Below are 23,596 nucleotides of genomic sequence, written 5' to 3'. Positions count from 1 at the left end.
AATTCATCCACAACACATTTAAATTCTGACGGATCAACATGCAAATGGCTGTAAAACTAGAGTCATTCAACTGTTTATTGGCTTCAGCATCATATTTATTCTTATCCCAAATCACCATTTGGTAATAACAATCTGTATTTTGTACTAATCTATCCAAAGCCAATTGTTCATCTCTTGATATATTATGGTTAACATTTCTAAAGATTTCCGTCTGGTTTGTAAATCTTTTAACACCATTTGTTCAAAGATTTTTACATTACTATTATAAGCTGGTGTAAAGTTAGATTTTCTAAAAGTAAATTCACTTTTACCAGAAGATGCCAGTTTGACTGTGATTAGCAAAATAACATTTTAAATTGTTCTTCAAATCACAAACAGTATCATATTGTGATAAATAAAGAAGGCACAATGTTTAATATGCAACAATTTTAATTCAGAAAAACTGAATTGGTAATTAGTCAAATTAACCACAATATTATTACTGTCATGAATATTATTATTAAGAGACAAAGCAGAAACCGGTACTTTAATGCAACTTAAATGTCCACATGAGTTCTTAGTTTTAGATTTTTTAGAAAAAGGTAGTTCAGGTGAAGCAGTAGTTGTGGATTCGGATTCAACCTCTGTATCCATATTCGAATAACCAGATGACCCCTCAGAGGTGCTGGTAGTAGTGTGCTTTAAAATAGACCGCACCCTTTTACGTTTGGGTCTTGTTTATTTCTCAGTCACAAAATGCACTTCCTTTCTTTCCCGTTTCCAATTGAACACTTTATCGTTTTTAAAGTCATTAATGTCTCTATGGACATAGATTCGAACTGCAAAATGCCCTCCTGACATTCATTTAACTCAGCAAACAAAGTTGTAAGCTGCTTCTCATAGTAATCAACAAGTAGCGCCATAAACATGTTTGAGGCCGCCAACTGTGTATCACGCCATTTTTTTATAAACTCAGAGTCATCTTTACCCAAGCCAGGCTCTAAACGCACCCGCAGACCCCTCGGTACAATTTTGGCTTTCAAATAAGCCTTTAACAACTTATTGTGCCACACCATAGAACGTACCTTCTTGGTCAAATCATGTCAGGAGGGCATTTTGCAGTTCGAATCTATGTCGGATTATCATAATCTGTATAAAAAATTTATGGAGGACATTGATAAATATGAAGCTGAATTGAGTGCACGTAAAATGAAAAAATTCCATAGAGACATTAATGACTTTAAAAACGATAAAGTGTTCAATTGGAAACGGGAAAGAAAGGAAGTGCATTTTGTGACTGAGAAACAAACAAGACCCAAACGTAAAAGGGTGCGGTCTATTTTAAAGCACACTACTACCAGCACCTCTGAGGGGTCATCTGGTTATTCGAATACGGATACAGAGGTTGAATCCGAATCCACAACTACTGCTTCACCTGAACTACCTTTTTCTAAAAAATCTAAAACCCCTTTAGGAGGGGTGGCCGGAAACATAAGAACTCATGTGGACATTTAAGTTGCATTAAAGGGGTTAGCCCCACAGTACCGGTTTCTGCTTTGTCTCTTAATAATAATATTCATGACAGTAATAATATTGTGGTTAATTTGACTAATTACCAATTCAGTTTTTCTGAATTAAAATTGTTGCATAAGGGATTAAACTTTGTGCCTTCTTTTTATTTATCACAATATGATACTGTTTGTGATTTGAAGAACTTTAGCAGAACGCTTAATTTAAAATGTTATTTTGCTAATCAAGCAGTCAAACTGGCATCTTCTGGTAAAAGTGAATTTACTTTTAGAAAATCTAACTTTACACCAGCTTATAATAGTAATGTAAAAATCTTTGAACAAATGGTGTTAAAAGATTTACAAACCAGACAAGGGGAAATCTTTAGAAATGTTAACCATAATATATCAAGAGATGAACAATTGGCTTTGGATAGATTAGTACAAAATTTACAGATTGTTATTACCAAAGCAGACAAAGGGGGTGCAGTGGTGATTTGGGATAAGAATAAATATGATGCTGAAGCCAATAAACAGTTGAATGACTCTAGTTTTTACAGCCATTTGCATGTTGATCCTACGTCAGAATTTAAATGTGTTGTGGATGAATTTCTACAGCAGGCAGTGTGTGAGAATTTGGTTAGTTCAGAGCTGGTAAAACAGCTGCAGGTTGATTGTCCAACTTTCCAATACTACTATATTCTGCCTAAAATACATAAAAGACTAAATGATCCTCCAGGTAGACCCATAGTTTCAGGTCGAGGTTCTTTGACAGAACCATTATCAGAATACCTAGAAAGTAAGTTAAAACCTTTACTAGTACAGGTACGAGCTAGAATTAGAGATACCAAGCAATTCTTAAAATTGATGGAAGATTTGCAATTGTCCTTTGATAGTAAGCTTGGGACTTTAGATGTTCAATCTCTGTATACCAGTATTCCGCACTCGGGTGGCATAGAGGCGGTAGAATTTTGGATACAGAGATCTGGGCTATATATGGAGTGTGAAAAGAATTTCTTGGTTTCCCTTCTTAAAATAGTGCTTGAGCATAATGCTTTCAAATACAATAATGAATGGTATGTACAGGTTAAGGGAACAGCTATGGGGGCAACTTTTGCCCCCATATATGCTGATCTATTTATGGGCTACCTGGAGGAATTGTTGGTCTATAATATTCAATTTCCTTTTTCTGAACAACTTGTTATGTGGCGACGGTTTTTAGATGATTGTTGGGTAGTATGGAGAGGCAACGTAGAAAGCTGATTAGATTTTAAAGAATATTTGAATTCCAACAAGTTTGGAATTCAATTTGTTGGAAAATTAGAGTTGTTTACCATAGATTTTCTAGATGTAAGTGTCACCAAGGCCATTGATGGCACTATTATAACTTCGCTATATAGAAAACCTTTTTCCAAAAATTCTTTATTGTATGCTACTAGTTGCCACCCTCCCCACACAATCAGGAATATACCTAAGGCACAATTTAGGAGAATTAAGACTATTTGTTCTGATGTGAAGGATTATAATGAAATGGCTAAGGATTTATCCTTAAGATTTAAAGCTAGAGGTTATCAAAATAAAAATATCAGAGAGGCTTGTGATGAAAGTAGATCCTTGGAAAGGGTTATGCTTCTAAAAGATCGTATAGATCTACAAATACCAATGCAGAAGGGTGAAAATATCCGGTTTATCACCACGTATGCAACCAATACTTATTTAATTAGGCAAGTTATTGATAAATATTGGTTTATTTTACATAATGACCCCTTGTTACATACAATACTGGATAATAAATGCCAGTTTGGATATAGGAGAGGCAAGAATTTAGGTGAATATTTGTCACGGTATAAAAAAGGTACTACCCCTGTAATATTGGATACATCTAGAAAAGGAAGTACTTTTTGTGGACACTGCAAATATTGTAATTTGATGTCCAAAACTACTACATTTACTTCAGCCAACACTAGTAAGGTATATGATATAAGGTGTTTTGTTACATGTAATACATCATGGGTGGTATATATGGCTTTGTGTAGATGCGGTTCATTTTATATTGGACAAACTTCGTGCCATCTTAAACAAAGAATTGCCACCCACCTTAGTGATATAAAATGTAAGAGGATGAGGAGTGCATTATATAAGCATATATTGACTCATCCATCGGCTCATTTTGTTTTTGTTGGTATTGATAAAGTAAATGATAGGGTTAAGGAGGATTTAGTTAAACATAGAATATTAACAAATAAAGAGCGTAGATGGATAGTGAATTTAGGGGCTTTATTTAAGCCAGGCCTAAATGACCATTGGTAATTGTTCTATCTGTAGCTGATGTAAATTTATTCTGTTAAAAAAATGTATTCTGTATTTAAATCATTTGTATGTATATTCATATATGCCTTAATATTGTATTTTATGCATTTATTGTTGTGCTTGTGTATTATTTGGCATATACTGAAGATATACATACACAGATATATATTTGTGTAGGTGTCTATGAATAAGTGATAGATTATTAGAGTTAGTAATAATATAATATATGTATCCATATTATGTTTAGATGTGGGGGGGCTCTCTAAATTGAAATTAATGTTTAATTCTGGTAAAAATGTTATTGATTAGCATATTTAAATATGTGCTTAATAATGGTTTATAAATACCATCATTACTGTTTTTTCCTTTAGTCACCATTTGGTGTGTATTACTTTAAGATAGGTTAATGTGGTTGTGGAAACACGCATATATGCGTGGTAAGCATATACTGCTGTCTAACACTGATGACGCTCAGTTAGAGCGAAACCGGTCTGTGGGGCAGACTGTTCTTTTGGCTTAAATAAAGCCTTTCTTCCAAAACGGCTGACAATTTGTTCTTTATTTAGTGCTGGACGTGTTTGGAGTTTTGTATTTAGTCTCGGGCACTGTGGAGATACGAGCACGGATGGTTTGGCACTTTTTATATATATATATATATATATATATATATATATATATATATATATATATGTGTGTGGTAGTTCAGGGGTGTGGTTTATGTAAATTAGCCTTGTGCACTTCCCCCGAGAAAGGAATGCCATAGTGGATAGATATGAGAGGATCAAAGGCATAAAAATGTATATCACCTTTTCATGTCTACTGCAGGAGTGAAATTATTGCCCTAGTAGGTAAGTGTGTGTATGTGTGTTTGTCTATGTATACTTTAGAATGTGCATGTATCTGTATAGAGACATGTTTGTAGTTTTCTTAGTGCCTGCGTGTGCATAACTGTATGTGTGTGTGTGTGTGTGTGTGTGTGTGTGTGTGTGTGTGTGTGTGTGTGTGTGTGTGTGTGTGTGTGAGCATGTATCCATGTCTGTAGGTGCATGTGTAACAGCATGTCATTGGTTGTTAGGAAAAAAGTTAACATGGTTACTTCTAATAGTACAGCATCTAGTTCAGAGACACTAATGAACCAATAATAAGCTTTTGTTCAGTTATGGTCTTTCATATCTCTGACTTGCATTTTCTGACCACAAAACTATTAGGGATCCCCAGTGATGCTCTAATAGTTCCACAACAATATTTTCTCTGAATACTGCCCCATATCTGGTGCACTGTGAAGGTAATTTTTTATTTATGCACACTCATGGTGCATTACCAAAATCAGCTACATTCTTAATGCAGCATCAGCAGTTGATCTACTCCTTTGTGTGTCATTAGAGCCAAAATTTCCCTAAATGAACTTCATTTAGACCATTTGTGGTAAAAACTGTACACCAAATAAGCAAAATATATACACTGATATCCTTCAAACCATACTACCTTATCTAAAACAATACCTACACACAAGTTTACATTTAGTTAAAAAAGGAAATTGAAGCACAAACTGCATTTCCACTCACTACAAAGTGAAGAAAATTAACTACACACTGCACCATACATAGCATGCAAAAATACCCCCTAAAACATTTCACACCTAAATAACCCCATAGAAATGAACCCTGTTCCTAACAGAATAAGAAAAAAATAAATTACTTAAAATAACTAGCCAATAGAAGAAGGTATTGTTGGCAAAATGTACTCAATTCTTGCTATCAAAATAATTGTAATAAACTAAATAACTTAACTAAATCATACAACTACATAACCATTGCTGTACTATTAAACAACATAAAAATGAACTGAGACTACAAAAGTAAACAGATAAATAAATACATGAAAAAAGAGAAATTTACCTCAACATAAGAAAAATAGACTCATGGGACACTGTTTATAAAAAAAATGTACAAAATGCCTAAAAATTTGTTAGTAGAAACACAAACAATTGAGACATTAAAGTCAGTGGGATAGGCCATTCTATTATATGAAAATAAAAAAAAAAAACAGAAATGGAATACGTGGCAGTTTGGTTTACATGTTACGTGACATTTCTGGTATTGTATAATTTGTGACTGATTCAGGAATTCTGGTTTCATTACTTATACAAAACTCATTTCCTGAACCGATAGTACAAGATATTTCTTATATCTCACATCTACCATGTAATCCATATTTGTTGCACACATTATCATATCCCTCATAACAATATGAATGTGTCGAAAAATACTGTATTATGTGTATATTTTTGATATTTTAAATATTGTACTCATTACTTCCAAGTTTATCAAACACACACACACACACACACACACACACACACTCACACACACTCACACATACAGACACGCACACGTACAGACCTTTACTGTTTTAAAACAAGCATTACCTGCACCATTATCAAATAGTTCCAAGGTAACTGATTTGCCGTTTTCTGATTCAATTGTAGCTATTACAGTTGCTTTAACAACAGGCAGAAAGCCTTGACTGACTTCAGCATAAACCACCATTGGAGCAGGATAAAAACTTTTATCTGTATTCATGTGGACATTAACAATGACAGGTGGAATACTTTGATCTGCTGCTCGTGTTGTTACTGTGATGCCAAGAGTCTGGCTGCTGCTGTCTGTATTGTAAAGTGAATAACTCCAGTCTCCTGTCTTAAGTAAATAAAAAATGACTATTAGCAAAAGTTAGAAAGAAAATTCATCTTAAAACATAAGAAAACACTGCATGTGCTTAAAATATGACAGATATGCAATGTGACAGAATAAAGGTTACATTGCTATTTAGCTGAAGGAGAAATAATTTAAATTACACATTAAATATTCTTACTTAATTGGAAGTGTTTACTTCTTAGTGTTTGACATGCTCACTCAACATCCAAAATGTCTGATCATTTTGCTTTACCATTTTTCTGACTTTGTCACACTTAATGCCATACTAATGTGTGATACAGATGGTAGCTCAGTGTCATGTTGTCAGATGTGTAATTTAGTCACATCCTAGTCATGCTTGGTATGCATCATGCTGTAATGAACAGAGCAACATACATCATTTAGTTCAATACTGCACTGGGTGCTACCAGAAGCTAACAGCAATGCTGGGGTGGGCAGTATGGCTATAAAGTACAGTGAAACTGACCACTATTCATAAGCAGTGGCAGACAAAAGGTACTTAGACAATGGGCAAACTGTAAATCAATACCCTGATTGGAGAACGAGTATTCTCCAGCAGGGTATTAATGTACAATTAATGCCCGGTGAAAAATGGGTCTGCCACTTCACGGGAGCTTGCACTGAGGAAACAGAATGGCTGCCATTATTTTACGCACACTAAGCAGTGTTTTTGCTTTTTAGCGAGTGTAAAATATAAAAAAAGAAGACAAAAAGGAACGTGTGTGTCTATGTGTGTGTGTATGTGTGAATGTCAGTGAGAGTTAGCGAGACATTATTTTACACTCGCTAAGCAGCGCTTTTGTTGTTTACCGAGTGTAAAATAAAAAGAGAAAAAAAAGAAAATGGTGTGTGAGTGTGTGTGTGTGTGTGTGTGTGTGTGTGTGTGTGTGTGTGTGTGTGTGTGTGTGTGTGTGTGTGTGTGTGTGTGTGTGTGAGAGAGTGTATGCATGTATGTAAGTAAGAGAGCAATCGTGTGTGTGTGTGTGTGTGTGTGTGTGTGTGTTTCTGTCTGCATGTGTGTGTGAATGGGTGCATGAAAGCAGAGAGACTGTGTGTGTGTGTGTGTGTGTGTGTGTGTGTGTGTGTGTGTGTGTGTGTGTGTGTGTGTGTGTGTGTGTGAGAGATAGAGAGAGAGAGAGAGAGAGAGAAAGAGAGAGAGATGGATAGAGAGAAAGTGAGAGTGATGTGTGAGTGAATGCATGTATGTAAGCAGAGGAGACTGCCTGTGAGAGAGATTGAGAGAGAGAGTGAGTCTGAATGTGTGTATGAAAGCAGCTGGAGACTGAGAGAGATTGAGAAAGAGGGTGAGGCAGATCTTGTCTGAGTGAATGTCTGTATGAAAGCAGAGAAGCAGAGGAGACTGTGTGTATATGTATGTGTGTGAAAGCAGAAGAGACTGTGTATGTGTGTATGGGAGAGAGAATGGGCTGTATGTACAATTGTTGTGTTCCACTTGCTTATTTTTTTTTAAGCACTGTATTATTTTTTATATAAATTTTTGATATAAAATGCTTCTTCCAACACCATTTACATATACTACAGCAAGTTTGAAACAGTAGGTGGAGGAACAATTTTACATTAAATATATATATAAAAAATAATATAGTACTTAAAAAATAAATAAGCAAGTAAAACACAACAATTTTACAGTGAGCCCATTGTCTAAGCACAATAATGCCCTCCAGGGTGTGTGTTAATGTGTAATTAAAGCCCTTCCAGGTGTGTAGAGGCCCTCTGCCTGTGGCGTTGGGCCTCATAACACCCCTGGGTGGGCATTGGTTACACATTAACACACACACCCTGTCAGGCATTATTGCTTGCTTAATGTGATTGATATTTTTCTTGCAATGGGGCACACACTACTGCCTTGCTGCATGATGTCCTTCAAGAATGCAACTGCAGTCATAACATGTGGGTTGTCCTGCCTCAGGCAGCCCTCGGTCGGCCGGATTCCAAAGTCTGGGTCCGACGTCGGCTGAGTGTCGCATTTCTCTCCAACGTCAGAGCGGCTGGAGTACATAAGCATCAGCCGACACCATTTTCTTCAGTCTTTCTTGTCGCGCGGTGCCCGAAGCAGAAGCAGTTTGCAAGTGCCGGTCGGTCAGCTCCTGTATTCTACGATACCGAAGTCATCAAAAAAGCTACGTACCCCGTTGGGGACCTTTTCTTGCCTCAGCCAATGTCAGAAATTACTGAAAAAGTTAACAATTGTCTTTCTTGTGGTAAACAAATACCTCATAAGGATTTCCACTCTTACTGTCTCCCTTGCCTGGGCCCAGACCATGACGTCTCGGCCTGTGTAGCCTGTGCTTGCTTCAACAAGCGCACTCTCAGGCGCCGGGCGGAGTTCGCTGAAGATTTTTTCAGCGATAATTTTGCTTACACTATGCTGTCGGATCTTCCGACATCGCAAACTCCCAAAAAGCGAAAAGACCGGGACCGACATCCTCGGCCCGCGTCTACCACCGACTCCACGCCAAAACATAGCGCGAGTGCTCCGGTTCCCTCTGAGACGGTCTTTCCACCGCATTACCGGCGACTCCGATTCCAGGAATTACTCCGACGCCAGTTATAGATTTTCCTCCGGATACCGAAACCGAGGAAATGCCCGAGACCATTGCTGTAGACAAGGTCACTCCTGCACGTGGAGCTGCCAGGCCCCCTATGGCCATGTCTATTAAGGCCTACACTAGGGCTAAGGCAGCCAGCAAAACAAAGCATATTACTTCTAAATCCTTATCTCAGCCGACTCCAGAGACTCAAATTATGTCCATGGCTGCTGATTTAATTTCCATGATTAGAGGTTCACAGGCCCATCCTGAGAGAGGATCCCAGCCTCCTCCTGATAAAAGGCCCCGGGTTGAACCCTCTGACCCTACTCCTTCAGATGAATATTCTGAGGGCTCTGTCCACTCTGATAGCCAGGAAGAGCTCTTCCAGACCTATGAGGACTCGGATGCAGAAGATTCCATCCCCTCGGCCTCCCCTCCTGAGGATATTTCTTTTGGGGAAGTTCTGCACACCGTGAGGAAACATTTCAAGTGGCAAGGTCAGGATTATTCTGATTCTAGGAAACGCCTTAGGACTTTCCTTAAGAAGCCTCAGCACAGGCCCTTAGCTATTCCTCCTGTACTTGATGTTCTGGATGATTTGTATTCTGACTCTAGTGCTACCCCTGATTCTCTTCCTCCTGCTCCAGCCAAGCCAGACAGGTATTACAGGGTCCCCGAAACTCATTCCCATTTATTTAGGGCCCATACTGTTGATTTGGAAACTATCTCACAGGGGCCTAAAGGAGTTTCAGCCTCCTCCTCAAAAAATCCTTTGCCCTCCAACAGGGAAGCTAGGTCATTAGAGAGATGGGGCAAAAAGGTTTACACATCCACTACCTTATCTATGAGAGCCTTAAATTGCCTTTTTCATATGTTACAATATCAGGATTATCTGTTAGAAGATTTACAAAAAACATTAGCCACTCCTGATCCTTTAGACAGGAAGACTTTGCAGGAAGCTGTACATAACACTCAGCAAGTAAGCAATCACTTCCGCAAGTGTGGATATGATGCACTGGAAGCTTCATGTAGGGCAGCTATGACAGGGGCAGTCATTCGTAGACATGCTTGGTTAAAAGATCAACCTCTACCAGATTATGTAAAAGCAAAACTTCTGGATGCACCTTTGGAAAAGAACAAGCTTTTTGGTACAAATGCTAAGGATGTGTTAAAGACCATCGAAGAAAAAAGCAAAATCAGTTCAGACTGTGAAAGATTTCCTCCAGGTTCAACCCCCCAGATTCAGTAGGAATTGGCCTTCAAAAAACTGGTCCTTTCCTAATCCAGAAAAGTTTCAAAGGGGTAAGAACAGACGTGGCCGAGGAAGAGGCCAATACAGAGGCCCTTACAGGGGACGACAATGGCAGCCAGGAAACCAAAGAAGTGACGCAGGGGTTTCACCTGCCCCACAACCACAATCTCAATGACTTTCCTCTACTACCGCCTACCAGGGAACAACTAGAAGCTCCCTTGGGGCGGTAATTATCTCTGTTTGCAGAAAACTGGCACAGACTGACAAAGGACAAATGGATTTTGGACATTATAGACCGAGGGTACAGGTTTCACTTTCATACCTTACCAAGAAAACAAGGCATGCCAAACCTACCACAAAATCAGAGGGCAGAGGCTATCAAGCAAATCACTCTGCTGACTCAGATGAAAGCAATAGAAAGAGTTCCACAACAAGAACAAGACCAGGGTTTTACTCAAGACTGTTCCTTGTTCCAAGAAAAGAATCTCAATGGAGACCAATACTGGACTTGTCCGCATTAAACACCTTTCTCATAGTACCAAAGTTCAAAATGCTGACTCTACAGCAACTCCTTCCCATGCTGGGCAAGGGGTCGTGGCTGAGTACTCTGGACCTCAAGGAGGCATACCTGCATGTCCCTATCAGACACAGCTGCAGAAGATACCTCAGATTTCTTGCAGGGCCAGAGCATTATCAATTCTCAGCATTGCCATTTGGCTTATCTACTGCACCCAGAGTATTTACAAAATGCCTGGCTTCAGTAATTGCTCATTGCAGGCTCCAAGGTATACAAATTTACCCGTACCTGGACGACTGCCTCATACAAGCGGATGACAAATTGATGTTGACAAAAAAACCTGGATTATGTCATACGATTACTTCAAGCTCTGGGATACACAGTCAACTTCCAAAAGTCAAGACTGCAGCCATCCCAACAAATAATCTTCTTAGGAGCCAAACTAGACACAGCCTCTCAGATGGCTTACCTGACAGAAGACAAGCAAGAGAAGTTAACTCATTACTTCAAAGGTTTAGCAAAACTCACCCAGATGACTGCAAGGAGATTCCTACAGGCCCTGGGTTACATGGCATCCTGCATTCTCCTGGTCCCATTAGCAAAACTACACATGAGAAAGCATCAATGGTACCTAAAAAGCATTTGGTCTCAACACAGCAACAACTTGGAGACAATCATACCACTCATTCCATGCCTACAAAAGGAATTCCTATGTTGGGCCTCGGTGAGCCAGGCAAACACAGGTATGTCATTCAAAAAACCACAGATAACACAGACCATGACTACAGACGCCTCAGACCTTGGATGGGGGGCGCACATGGAAGGCAGGTGTATACAAGGACAATGGTCTCCAAAGGAAATACATCTGCATATAAACCAAAAGGAAATGCTGGCAGTAATGCATGCCATCGAGGCCTTTCAACACCAACTCCAGCAAGGCCATTTAATGATATGGACAGACAACACCACTGTGATGTGGTACATAAACAAGCAGGGGGGCACCCACTCTTACCCCCTTTGCAGACTGACAATGCAGCTTTGGGAGAAATCACTGAGCCTGAACATCTAGTTACAATCCCAGTTTGTTCCAGGAAAAGACAATGTGTTGGCGGACAGCCTAAGCAGGAATTTCACAGATCCACACAAGTGGAGGTTACATCCGAAGGCCTTCAGACAACTCACTTCGACATGGGGCAAGCCAGAAGTGGACCTATTTGCCTCTCACCTCAACCATCTTCTACCAAAATTTTGCACAAGGACATACCATCCAAAAGCTTGGAAAATAGATGCCCTCTCATTCAACTGAAACTCCCTAGCAATCTATGCATTCCCACCTCTGCCACTGATGACCTCAGTATTACTAAAGATCAAAGCAGGGAAACCCAAGGGAATCATAATATCTCCGGACTGACCAAGACAACACTGGTACCCACTACTACGGAGCATATGTCACACCAGGAGGTGGGTCCTTCCCCAGTGGCCTCTACTTTTGACTCAACACAATTTCGAAACACTGCATCCAAATCTTCAGACACTGCAGCTAACAGCCTGGGAGATCCCATAAATAACGTCAGCTTATCTTTCTCCAAGGAAGTTCAGCGGATATTAACAGAGGCTCGAAGACCATCCACCAGAAAGGTCTACTTAGCAAAGTGGAAAAGATTCAGCAATTGGAATACCAGCAAGGGGCATGATGCATCATTGTTGAACATCCCACTCATCTTGGAATATTTGGCAGATATGTTAAAGAACGGCCTCTCATTTTCTTCCATAAAGATACATGCATCTGCTATTTCAGCTAGATACAACACTGATCCTCCTGTTTTTTCTCACCCCCTATTAAGGCAATTCCTCAGGGGAATCAAGAACATTAAGCCACCAAGGAAGGCCTCAGTGCCAGCCTGGGACCTCAATTTTGTCTTAGAAAAACTGACTCTACCTCCATTTGAGCCAGCAGCTTCAGTTGACTTGCAATTTCTCTCATGGAAGACAGCTTTCCTGTTGGCAATTACCTCAGCAAGAAGGGTTTCGGAGCTACAGGCCCTAATGGCAATACCACCCTTTATTATTTTTCACAGAGACAGGGTTTCATTAAGGACCAACCCTACTTTTATGCCAAAGGTGGTATCTAGGGTTTCTTTAAATCAAGCCATTCATCTGCCTGCTTTCTTCCCCAATCCTGAGAATAAGGAGGAAAGACTGTTGCATACCTTGGACATTCACAGACAACTTCGATACTACCTGGACAGAACCAAGGCCAGTAGGAAGTCTGAATAACTTTTTGTAGCTTACGCCCCTGCAGTACAAGGAAAAGCAATTTCAAAACAGACTATTTCTAAATGGATTTGACATTGCATCAGATTCTGTTATTCCTTTCATGGAAAGACTGTTCCAGCCAATGTCAGACCACATTCCACCAGAGCTACAGCCACCTCTACAGCATTCTTAAGAGGGGTGCCTACCAAGGACATTCTAGAAGCTGCTACATGGAGCTCCGTGCATACATTCTCCAAACACTACAATCTCCCTCTATACTCCAGATCCAGAGCAGGCTTTGCTTCGGCAGTCCTGCAGGGTTTGATTGCCACACCATCCTTTTCCTAGAGCATTCCTCCTCCCCAGCTAAGCTATGGTATTCTACCACATGTTATGACTGCAGTTGCATTCTTGAAGGACATAGTACAGTTTTGTACCTACCATAAATGTAGATGTCCGATAGACATGCAACTGCAGTCGGATTTTCCCTCCCTCCATACCCCTCTATGCCTAGGGTCCACTCCTATCCCTGTTTCTCTTAGCTGGGGATATCTGTTATGGTGTATTTGTTTTATTGCTCATTTATTTGTTTGGAATCCTGTTTTTGTCTTCCAATTTGATTACAGCCTTCCTTGGAGGGCACCTGGCATCTGGGGCAAGAAACACTGAAGAAAATGGCGTCGGCTGATGCTTATGTACTCCAGCCGCTCTGACGTTGGAGAGAAATGCGACATCAGCCGACGTCGGACCCAGACTTTGGAATCCGGCCGACCGAGGGCTGCCTGAGGCAGGACAACCCACATGTTATGACTGCAGTTGCATGTCCATCGGACATCTACATTTATGGTAGGTACAAAACTGTACTTTCTGCAGTATCATGCTGCATTACATGATCTGGGAAATATTACATTGCACAGGAAGCATTACAACAACATGGTACTATATACCCTAAAACAAAACTCTATAATTGACGCAACCAATAAACATCAGATGTGATCTAGGGATCCAATATGGCAGATCTGTGCACCATAAATATAAGTGTAACATTAGGTGCTTGGATTTTTTACTGCTGTTAAAGTGCATTGAGGTGCAGCACTGTGAGCTGTATGCATAAGCACATGAAGTGTTTACATTACATTTACCTGATGGTAGAATTAACTAGATATTAGAATGAAGCAATAATCATATAGTCTGCCATTATTATTGCATTCAACATTACAACTCCTCTAAATTCCTATCTTTCTGCTAACCTTCTTTTACCTGTCTCATGCTTTTCTCAATATCTCTGGATTTCCTCTGTACCACTCATTTCAGTAGTCTACTCCATCAGTCTATAATTCTGTCTGTGAGAAGGTAATTTCAGAGATCTAGGGAATAGTTAGTCCCTACAATTGTCAATCTGCATCTTTTCCTTCACAGTCCGTAATTCCTTCTCAAGACCTGTTCTAATTTCTGTGACATGATTTTATGCACTAATGCTATGACCCTTCCCCATCTCTGTTGCTCTTAAGTGTGTACAGCTATCATCTGTGGTCATCAGTGCTGGCCTGACACATGGGCAAACTAGGCCACTGCTTAAAAAGCTTGATCTCCATTTATTTCATTTATTTATTTTTATATCAATGTGTCTTTGCTCTAAATAACTAAATAAAGGTAGCCAGCCAAACAAAAATGCACCAGGCACAGTCCAGGAGGGCAGTGCTCCAACTGATTTGAAAACATCCAACATTCAAGTCAGCTTACGGAAGGGTAACTGAATTTTGCAAGGTCCTAGGAATCCAGACCTTGCAGCATTTGAATGTGTGGCACAAAACCATCAGATGGAGGTCCATTATTTTAATAAAAAATAGTGACTTTCGGGGCTCAAACAAGAAGGAAATTGGAATGTTACAGTAAGTGAAGTGTTACTATATTTTTTAAAACTGGCAGTATTTAACCAGATAGTTTTTTTATTATTTCTGGCGTGGAAGGTGAGAGGAATGGTGTGGTGAGATATTTGTCACTACTATTTTAATATTGCTTGTGGTATTGGCATTGGCAATATTTCTCTGGCTTTTTTATTTGTGTGGAGCAACTTAGACTGAAATACTTTAAAGTTTGGCAACTTCTTTGTGTGGCTTATGGACAAGACATAATACTTAGCTATTAGACATCATGGCTATAATTGAACAGTGGGAGTTGGGGTTTGCTGGATAAAAGTATCTGACACTGTTGTCATCTGTTCCATTTAAAACAGTCACTACCTGGCTTTGCAGAACTAGTGACTTTCGGCAATTGTGAGAAGAAAGATGGACTACTTAACTGATATGCACTGAGTATGCATAATTGTTGTTGTGTTCTGTGGAGGAAAATGACTAGCTGTGTGCTATTTGCATATTATTCTGGCTTTGCAGAACTAATGTGATTGTGTAAAGCAATGTATAATATTTTAATGTGCGGTAACTATTTGTGTGGAACAAAGTTAAAATTCATTAAAGGTCATCCTAATCACAATCGAGTGTCTGAATTATACATAAAAGTGGCTACTGTTTGGTGGGTGTTGTCTGTCTGAAACTTACAGAACCTGTTGCCACTTGCTCAGTTTAACAATCATCTATTATTTTTTGAGAAATAAATGCATCACAGAATATACTTTTGACATGGACTTTGTAATCAACTCTGCCTGAACCCAGCCAAGTCTAAAACCAGTCCTGCTCATAGAAGGTCACTATACTTGTGTGGGGGTGGGGGTGGAGAAAATGACAATTTCTTTAACATTTGTCCCAAACTTCAGAGTTGGTTCCAGACTCCCAGTTTAATACACTACAGTTATTATACTGTAGTCTTGGTCAGTTAGGATGTGGTAAAAGGATGCAAGAAAAATACAAACTTGAAAAGTAAGACTACATTTCTTTCTTTCATCAGATAATCATTGGATGAAAAAGTTGATTAAAAACTATTAAATGCACATCAGAGCATCTAAAACTCCCATAGCTTGATGCAGATGTTTCCTTCACAGTTATCAGACTGCAGTCTTGCTTAGATGTTGAATGAATGAATAACTGCAGGACAAAATAAGTAGTAAGACAAACTGTGAGACAAAGGAAGCAAAAAGTAAGTGGCATAGAGAAGGACAAGATGTTTTGGGCAGTGGGGGAGGCATAAAGCCTTTTTGCCAGTGTGTCAGTTTACCAAGGCTGGTCCAGGTAAACTATCAGAGTTATGAGGACTGCCATTACATAGCTATCAAGAAATCCATGGAACTAGTGATGGCTTAGGTGTTTTAGATTTAGTTAAAAGGGGTAAACATTCATCTCATGAGAGTAACACAAATATTGCCCCACTCATAATAATTTCTCGTAAATTTTACAGTGTCAACATAAAGTATTTGTCCTGTCAACATGATCTAAATAAGGAACACCATAATAAAGTTTAATTGATCCATTAAGCGGAAGAAAAACTGGAAATGTTTTTTTTCACAAAGGACTTGTGGCTATAACCACAGAAGGGGACTCGTATAAAGAAAGAGCAGCTGGGAAATTCTGCTTAAATAATCAGTTATTTGTACCATAACTTTAACACTGTCTAGAAAATACAACATAATCAAATTTATCTTGAGAATCTTAGCAAACACTGAAGACAGGACCTCAGATTAAGTAAGACTACTAGAACATTCTCTCGGCATTGATAACTATTCATATGGGAATAAGGCACAGCAAAATTAAAAGGATGTCACATCCCCATGATCAGAAAAATACAAAGTTCACTCTCAGTGGTGTACAGAAGAGCATCCTGCCAGAGACGGATCCAGCATGGGCAACCTAGAAAGCTGCCTATGGCCCACTGGCTGGGAGGGGGGCCTGTTGGCTGGGGGGCAGCCACAACATTTAATTAAACAATTTAAAACAAATATTATCTGTGGTGGTGGTGCTGCTGTAGCATTGTCGCCTCACAGCAAAACGTTGTCCCGTTCAATTCTCAGCGAAAGCGTCTTCTGTGTGGAGACATGCATGAAGGGGCATACCTTCATTGAAGGTTGTGCATCAGGGCCGGCAACTTGGCATGTAAAAGTCCTCTGCCAATCATTAGCAGACCGGAGTTCCGCTGTGGTGACCCCTAACCGGGAAAAGCCAAGAGACACTACAACATATCTTTCATGTGATTTCTTCTTTATGGGCACACTCTGTGTCTTTATTACAAAGAACGCATGCACAGCAGATTTAAACACTGAAACATTCTTCTGCTTTTGTGTGAGATATAAACACAGAGCCCAGGGAACCTGTTTGAGCTACAGCAACTCCTTGCCACGAGAGAGACATGCTGGAACCATTCCTTCAGAGTGTGTGTGTGTGTGTGTGTGTGTGTGTGTGTGTGTGTGTGTGTGTGTGTGTGTGTGTAAAATACCCTAATTTGGGCTGGCAAGTTAGTTAATTAACTTACTCAGGCCCAAACCCTATACCTTGGTTACTGAACACAAGAGCCTGAATCTTCTACACTAACTACCAGACTGATGACTCAGTCATCACGGGTGCACTTTCAAAGAATTGAGTTTCAGTGCTAGTGAATTCAAAAGCAGTGTTGGTAACACTACTGGTAGTATATTTGCCTTTGGTACAGAAGGCTGTGAGTTCTACTCCTATGACATGTAGATGGGATGCTGAGACTGTGTTACACTTTAAGGGGAGACCACGGTGCTGCACTCCTGAGTCCTCCTTTGGATGAGATGCCTAGTAACTATGAACCAGATGTTGGTTTGTCAGTCATTCTCTATTGCAATACAACCGGCTTACCAATTTTTTTCTTAGTGTAACATAGGCAATTTTTTATTCAAGGGCAGCAGACACTGATTTTGTACATAAAACTGAAATGTAAATTTGTTTGACATCAGCAACTTCTTCATTAGTTACAGATCTCTTTAATGTGGAATTATTTAGATGACTTTTACTTCTGTAGAGATTGTGCTTGTTGACTGATGCTGGTAGACTGTAAAGACAGAAGTTTGAGTGACCTTTTATGGTTGAAACATTTTGAAATGGGTAATTGGTTCATATGTTTTGCTTCACTGCTTATTGGAAAAAAAATGTTCAAAACTGCAAATGTAAACACACTCTTAACAAGTGGTGCTGTATTATAAAAGGAATATAATTAGATACAATCAAGCAAGTGAATCAAACATCACATGCATGTATGCCTGGTCCTAAACTTGTTCAAGGGGCCTATGGTTTGAAAACAGACCAAAGGTAAATTTAATCCATCATTGGCTAAATGCATTTTCTTTGAATGTGGGTTTCAATGCAGTTTCACTGAATGTGAGTTTCAAGGGCAGAGAAGTTTACTATTGTTCATGCTAGGTCTGTTTCATGTGAGACTGTATTGTTTTGTTTAGCAAATGGCTATCAATGTTCGTACTACAAAATTTGAAATAAAAGTTTTAAATTTAAATCCAAATATATGCAATCATTGCAGATATAAAGAAAAATGTATGTCAGTATGCACACTGACATGTTTGAACAGTGTTTATGGCAATTGGGGAGAAATAGCCAAGTAATGGGATACTGGAATGGCTGCTGGGGGTGGGGGTTAACTCATTAGCTTACCTAAGGCCCCGTTTGACCATTTTATTTATTATTTATTTATTTTACATTTGTTGATCGGGATAGTCCAACTGGTTACATGTCCATTTTCAGTGGAAGCCCGGGGAGAAAAGCTCCACAAACAACAAACACAGAAAAGTGATATAGACAATACATAAAACACACGTTTTATACAATTTTTAAATCTGAAATGAGCACTATAATAGCACGGGACAATAGGATAGTAGATTAAATTATAAAATCAGAAATTAGCACAATTAGAATACATAATACAATTGTGGTAAAGCTCTTGAGTTGTAGTGATGATCCTAGTCAGGATTAGAGCAAGGACATAACCAGTGTGATTTAAAATATTTTTGAGACTTTCTTTGAATAGTGCAAATGAGGATACTAGAGTAAGGTCAGCAGAGAGTAAGTTCCAGGTTTTGCCAACCGAGTTGGCAAACAAGGCATCCCCAGCTGAGCTGTTGGACTTGAATGTTTGGACCATTAGTCTATTGGATGAACGAAGTGGCCTAAGGTTACTATATGGGCTGACGATATTTTTGAGTGCGGGTGTATTATCAGGTTGGTTGAGTACTTTATAAAAGTCTACTGTCTGATAACTTAGTACCACATCATATGACCTATGTTATATTGTCATGTCGATCCACCTTGATCCTACTAGAAGACTATTATAATAAAAATTCAATACCAAGAGTATGTCTTGTATTGTTTTAAATACCTGTATGGATGCCCTGTATTGTTTTAAATGACTGTATGTGTAGTTTATATTGCTATGACTGTATATATCTCCTTCTTGTAATGATTTAAGTACCTGTATGTTTACTTTTTATAACTATGTGCGTATACATCTGTATGTGGAGCTTTTCTCCCCAGGCCTCCACTGAAAAACGGGTTCTGTTTGATCCAGTCAGACTATCCCGGTAAACAAATGTCAAATAAATAATAAATAAATAGAATATTTAGCACATAGTTCACATATGAAAATATATCTGCAATGCAATATAAAAAGTGACAACAACCACAGGGGTTGGGATAATAGTTATGATGTTTATCTCACAGACACAAGCTTAAAGGTTTGATCCTCACCTTTGGTCACTGCCTTTTTTCTGGGATAGCCAGTGTTGATCATAGACCCACTCTGTTCTTAAATTTGTTCTGTGAACTACCGGAAAAATAACAAATGGGGATACTTGGGATTAACATGGCTAGACTTGTAAAGGCTCTAGGGCTGCTAGCCTAATAACCTCCTATGAACCTATGAAACACCATGATCAAATTAACATGAAGGAATGGTCAGTGCAGCTTAGAAAATGTCGGAATTATGTTGTGGTCATTACCGATTCTTCTATACTATTGTTCACATGTAGCTTGTTTATACTTTATGACTTAAACCCTACAAGTAAAGAATCTTGGCATGTTATGAGTCTGCAATGGACTGTATTGCTGTGAGTACTGCCCACCTATGTACAATGCTGCATTTTAGTAGCTGCAACAGTAGTGCAACATTATGTGTGTGCTGCATGTACATGCAAGTGTTGGAGACTTTATCATTTGTACAGCTCTTCCACTCTAATAGTGATGGAATCTCACATTGTACTTATATAGAGCTATCTGTTGCTAGTGAAACTCTAGAGCTGTGATGTAATTCTTCCATTTAAAAGTTTTGGTACACAGAATCACTGCATCAAGAATAGCTCTAGTTCAGGTATTCATGTTATATAATTCATTTTATATTTCCGTACACCAGCTGCCTTCTTAACACAACGTGATATATTATTCCTGTAGCAGTACTGCACATTTCTGAAGTGAGAGTCAGCCTTTTCTCTGCATTTTTTCATTGCACTAGCCTTACATACTGTGGACTATGTCTATGAATCCCATTCATGGCCATTTAACGTATATATATATTATTTTGGCAACCATGTGAATTGAATTAGAAAAGAAGACGCTTTTGTGGGACATCATGGAGGCCAAGTGAAATAAATAATGTGCCTGCCATTTAATAATAATATATAAGTAGGAGTGGGTGAGAACTAGAAATTATATGTTAATATTAAAATTCCTATGAACATACTTCATCTATATTTTTCATAATAAAATATATTAACTTCAACTTCATTTTATTTTCAGTGCATATATCTATACATATATTTGATTAAATTATACAAATTATATTTTATATACACTGTACTTCATGGCCATGTTTAAAAGCTGCATAATCTGTGCAGTAATTACAGCTAAGCAATGGATTCACAGACATATTATAATAGGGGAAGTGATTTGCACATATGCCCTGCTTCTGTCCTTTAATCGATGGGTATTCAGCTCTGACCCCAAATATGACTTCAGCCACTTTAGACTTTGGATCCAAACCTCACACTCCTCCCCTTACTAATAATTCACTCTTGCCCCTGAAGTTACTTTACATCGAGTTTGCATGAAGAATAAGTAGTGGACAAAAATCCTTTCATCATAGACCAAATTTAATAAATTTAGTACAGTAACTCAGTCTGTTTTCTGGAGCTTGAAAAGCAAATGAATATACCCAGGTAAAATGCAGTACAGTCATACCAGGAACCAATAATAATAATAATAATAATCATAATGTTAATAATAATAAAGGAAGCGGATGGAGGGAGGGAAGTTGAGAAAGGATGGAAGCAGACAATACAGACTTATCTATATGGCAAATACATAACTTTCATATCTGACTTTGTCTCTTCTGTCTGTTCCTCAATGGATGTGACAGAGTCCCCTGATAAAGAAACTCTTGGGAAGTTTCAGGGAAGGATGTTCCAGAGGACAGCTGAGCCAAAAGTAGCCCTATCTCTGGAGTGCAAATCCAATTTATAATGAGAAATGAAAGTATGGACATTGGACCAGTGGCTGCACTGTGCATCGTCAATGGAAACTCTTGAAAAGAAAGCAGTAGAAGTATACACAGACTGAACCAAGTGAGCCTTGATGTGTTTGGATAAGCTCAGTCCCTTCCCTACATATATGTATGAGATGCAGTCAGATAGCCATCTAGAAATATTCACTTTAGAGACTCCCTGTCCCAGTATGGCTGTCAAAAAGGAGACAAACAACTGATAAGATTTTCTAATTTTCTTTGTAAAGTGAAGGTAAAAACAGAGTATATGATGCATGTCAAACAAATGCAGCATGTGCACTCCTTTGTTAGTTAAGTTGAGAAAGAAAACCAGAAGGTTAATAGATTACTTCAGCTAGGTGTCCTTAACTACCTTTGGGATAAAAGAAGGGTTAGTTAGCAGGGTCACTCTATCCTTATGAAAAAAACAAATAAGGAAGTTTGCAAGAAAGGGGTTGGAGCTCTGATATTCTCTGAGCTGAAGTAACTGCCACCAAAAATGTTTTCCAAGACAGACATTTATGGTCCACCTTGGCAGCAGGTTCAAAAGGAGGTCTAATCAAAGTTTGCAATAGAACAGTGATATCCCAAGGTGGAGTAAGAGCTTTACCAAGAGGTCTGAGAAAGAAGATACTCCTGAGGAAGGTCTAGGATAATTTAAGGAAAGTGATAGATTGATTTTCTCCAAAATGAAAATGAGAAATGGCTGCTAGCTGAACTTATTAGTAGAGTAGCAGGCCCCATCATGAAAAAAGGGAAGCAGGAAATCTAAAATAGCTGCAAGTGGAGCCCTGAAAAGGGTCCAGATTTCTATGACAGGCCCAACTTGAAAATATTTTTCACTTTCTTTTGTAAATCTTTCTGGTAGACAATCTTTGTGCTGAAGTAAGAATGTGAATTACCTAGGAAGAGAGCCTGGATGCACTAGATACCATTGGAAGTGGAGAAACCAAACTGTCAACATTAGGGCTTGATGTCCAGATGAGGCATTTGGGACAGGTAAGAGAAAAAATCTGAACAGGGATCCAATACATGAAAAGGGTCTATCAGATGAGGCCAGTGGAAGGGAAAGCACACCTGCCAGGGCCAGAATGGAGCAATGTGGATGACTATGACCTTCCTCACCAACGCTTTCTCCAGGATTTTCAGGATAAAAGAAACAGGAGGAAAGGCATACAGGAGACCAAATGTGGATCAGAGTATTTCTTGGTTACTCCCCTTCATCAAAGTACCTGATGCACTTTGTGTTGTTAAGGGGGGAGCAAAGAAATCAGAGCATGGTTGACCCCAGTGGCCAAAAATATGCTCTGCCACCATTGGCGTGATGGACAACTAGAATGGTAGAAGGATATTCCTGCTCGACATGTCCACCAGAACACTGGATACCCCTGGGATATGCATTGCTGTTTGAAAGCAGTGGGAAGATACTGACCATTGTCAAACTCTCATAGCCTCTCAGCATAATGGGTAGAACCATGATCCCACATGTTTGCTGATTTATCAGATTACTGACATGTTGTTCATCTGAATAAATATCACTTCTGGAGGAAGGGCAATCAGCAAGCCATGCAATGCTAGGAGAACTGCCCTCATCTTTAGGATGTTGATATGAAGACTGGCCTTGGAAGGGGACCATGTACCTTTGACTGTCCCATGAAGTGTCCCCTGCCCCCCTAGCTGGGTGGTATATGTGGTCACCATGGCCTGGATAGGCGGAAGAGCAAAGGGATGGTTTTGAAAAACTTCTGGTGACTTCAACCATCATTGTATGTGTGTGTGTTCTGCAAATGTTCATGAGGAGTACTTGAAAATTCATGGGATGAAGTCTGATAGACCACTGAACTGAAAGTGTCCACTAAAGAACTCTCATATTATACCTGGCAAGAGATACTGGGATCATTAAGGCAGCCATAATTCCTAGGAACAAAGAATCAATCTAGCTGGTGGCTTCTGGAAGGAAAAACCTCTAAGGCTTGTCTGTACAGGGTACTCTAGTAGTCTGGCTGTTTGGTACTCCATGTCCAAGTAGGCTCCTTTAAATCTGTTGTCTGAAT

At 39.2% G+C, this 23,596-nt stretch overlaps 1 protein-coding gene across 1 annotated transcript in view; it reads right to left on the bottom strand.

Annotated features, from left to right (window-relative positions):
• LOC122814283 (calcium-activated chloride channel regulator 1-like) overlaps nt 1–23,596 on the bottom strand; it is a 2,127,707-nt gene that overhangs the window by 1,196,692 nt on the left and 907,419 nt on the right. Inside the window, exon 12 of the mRNA XM_044086873.1 lies at nt 6,226–6,496. Within this exon, the coding sequence (XP_043942808.1) occupies nt 6,226–6,496 (271 nt within the window). The remainder of the gene's footprint in view (nt 1–6,225; nt 6,497–23,596) is intronic.

Source organism: Protopterus annectens, chromosome 10.part0 (assembly GCF_019279795.1).
Source record: "Protopterus annectens isolate FY-2018-M chromosome 10.part0, PAN1.0, whole genome shotgun sequence".
NCBI lineage: Eukaryota > Metazoa > Chordata > Ceratodontiformes > Protopteridae > Protopterus > Protopterus annectens.
The sequence above is the reverse complement of the archived record's forward strand: the minus strand, read 5'-3'. Positions and strand labels throughout refer to the sequence as shown.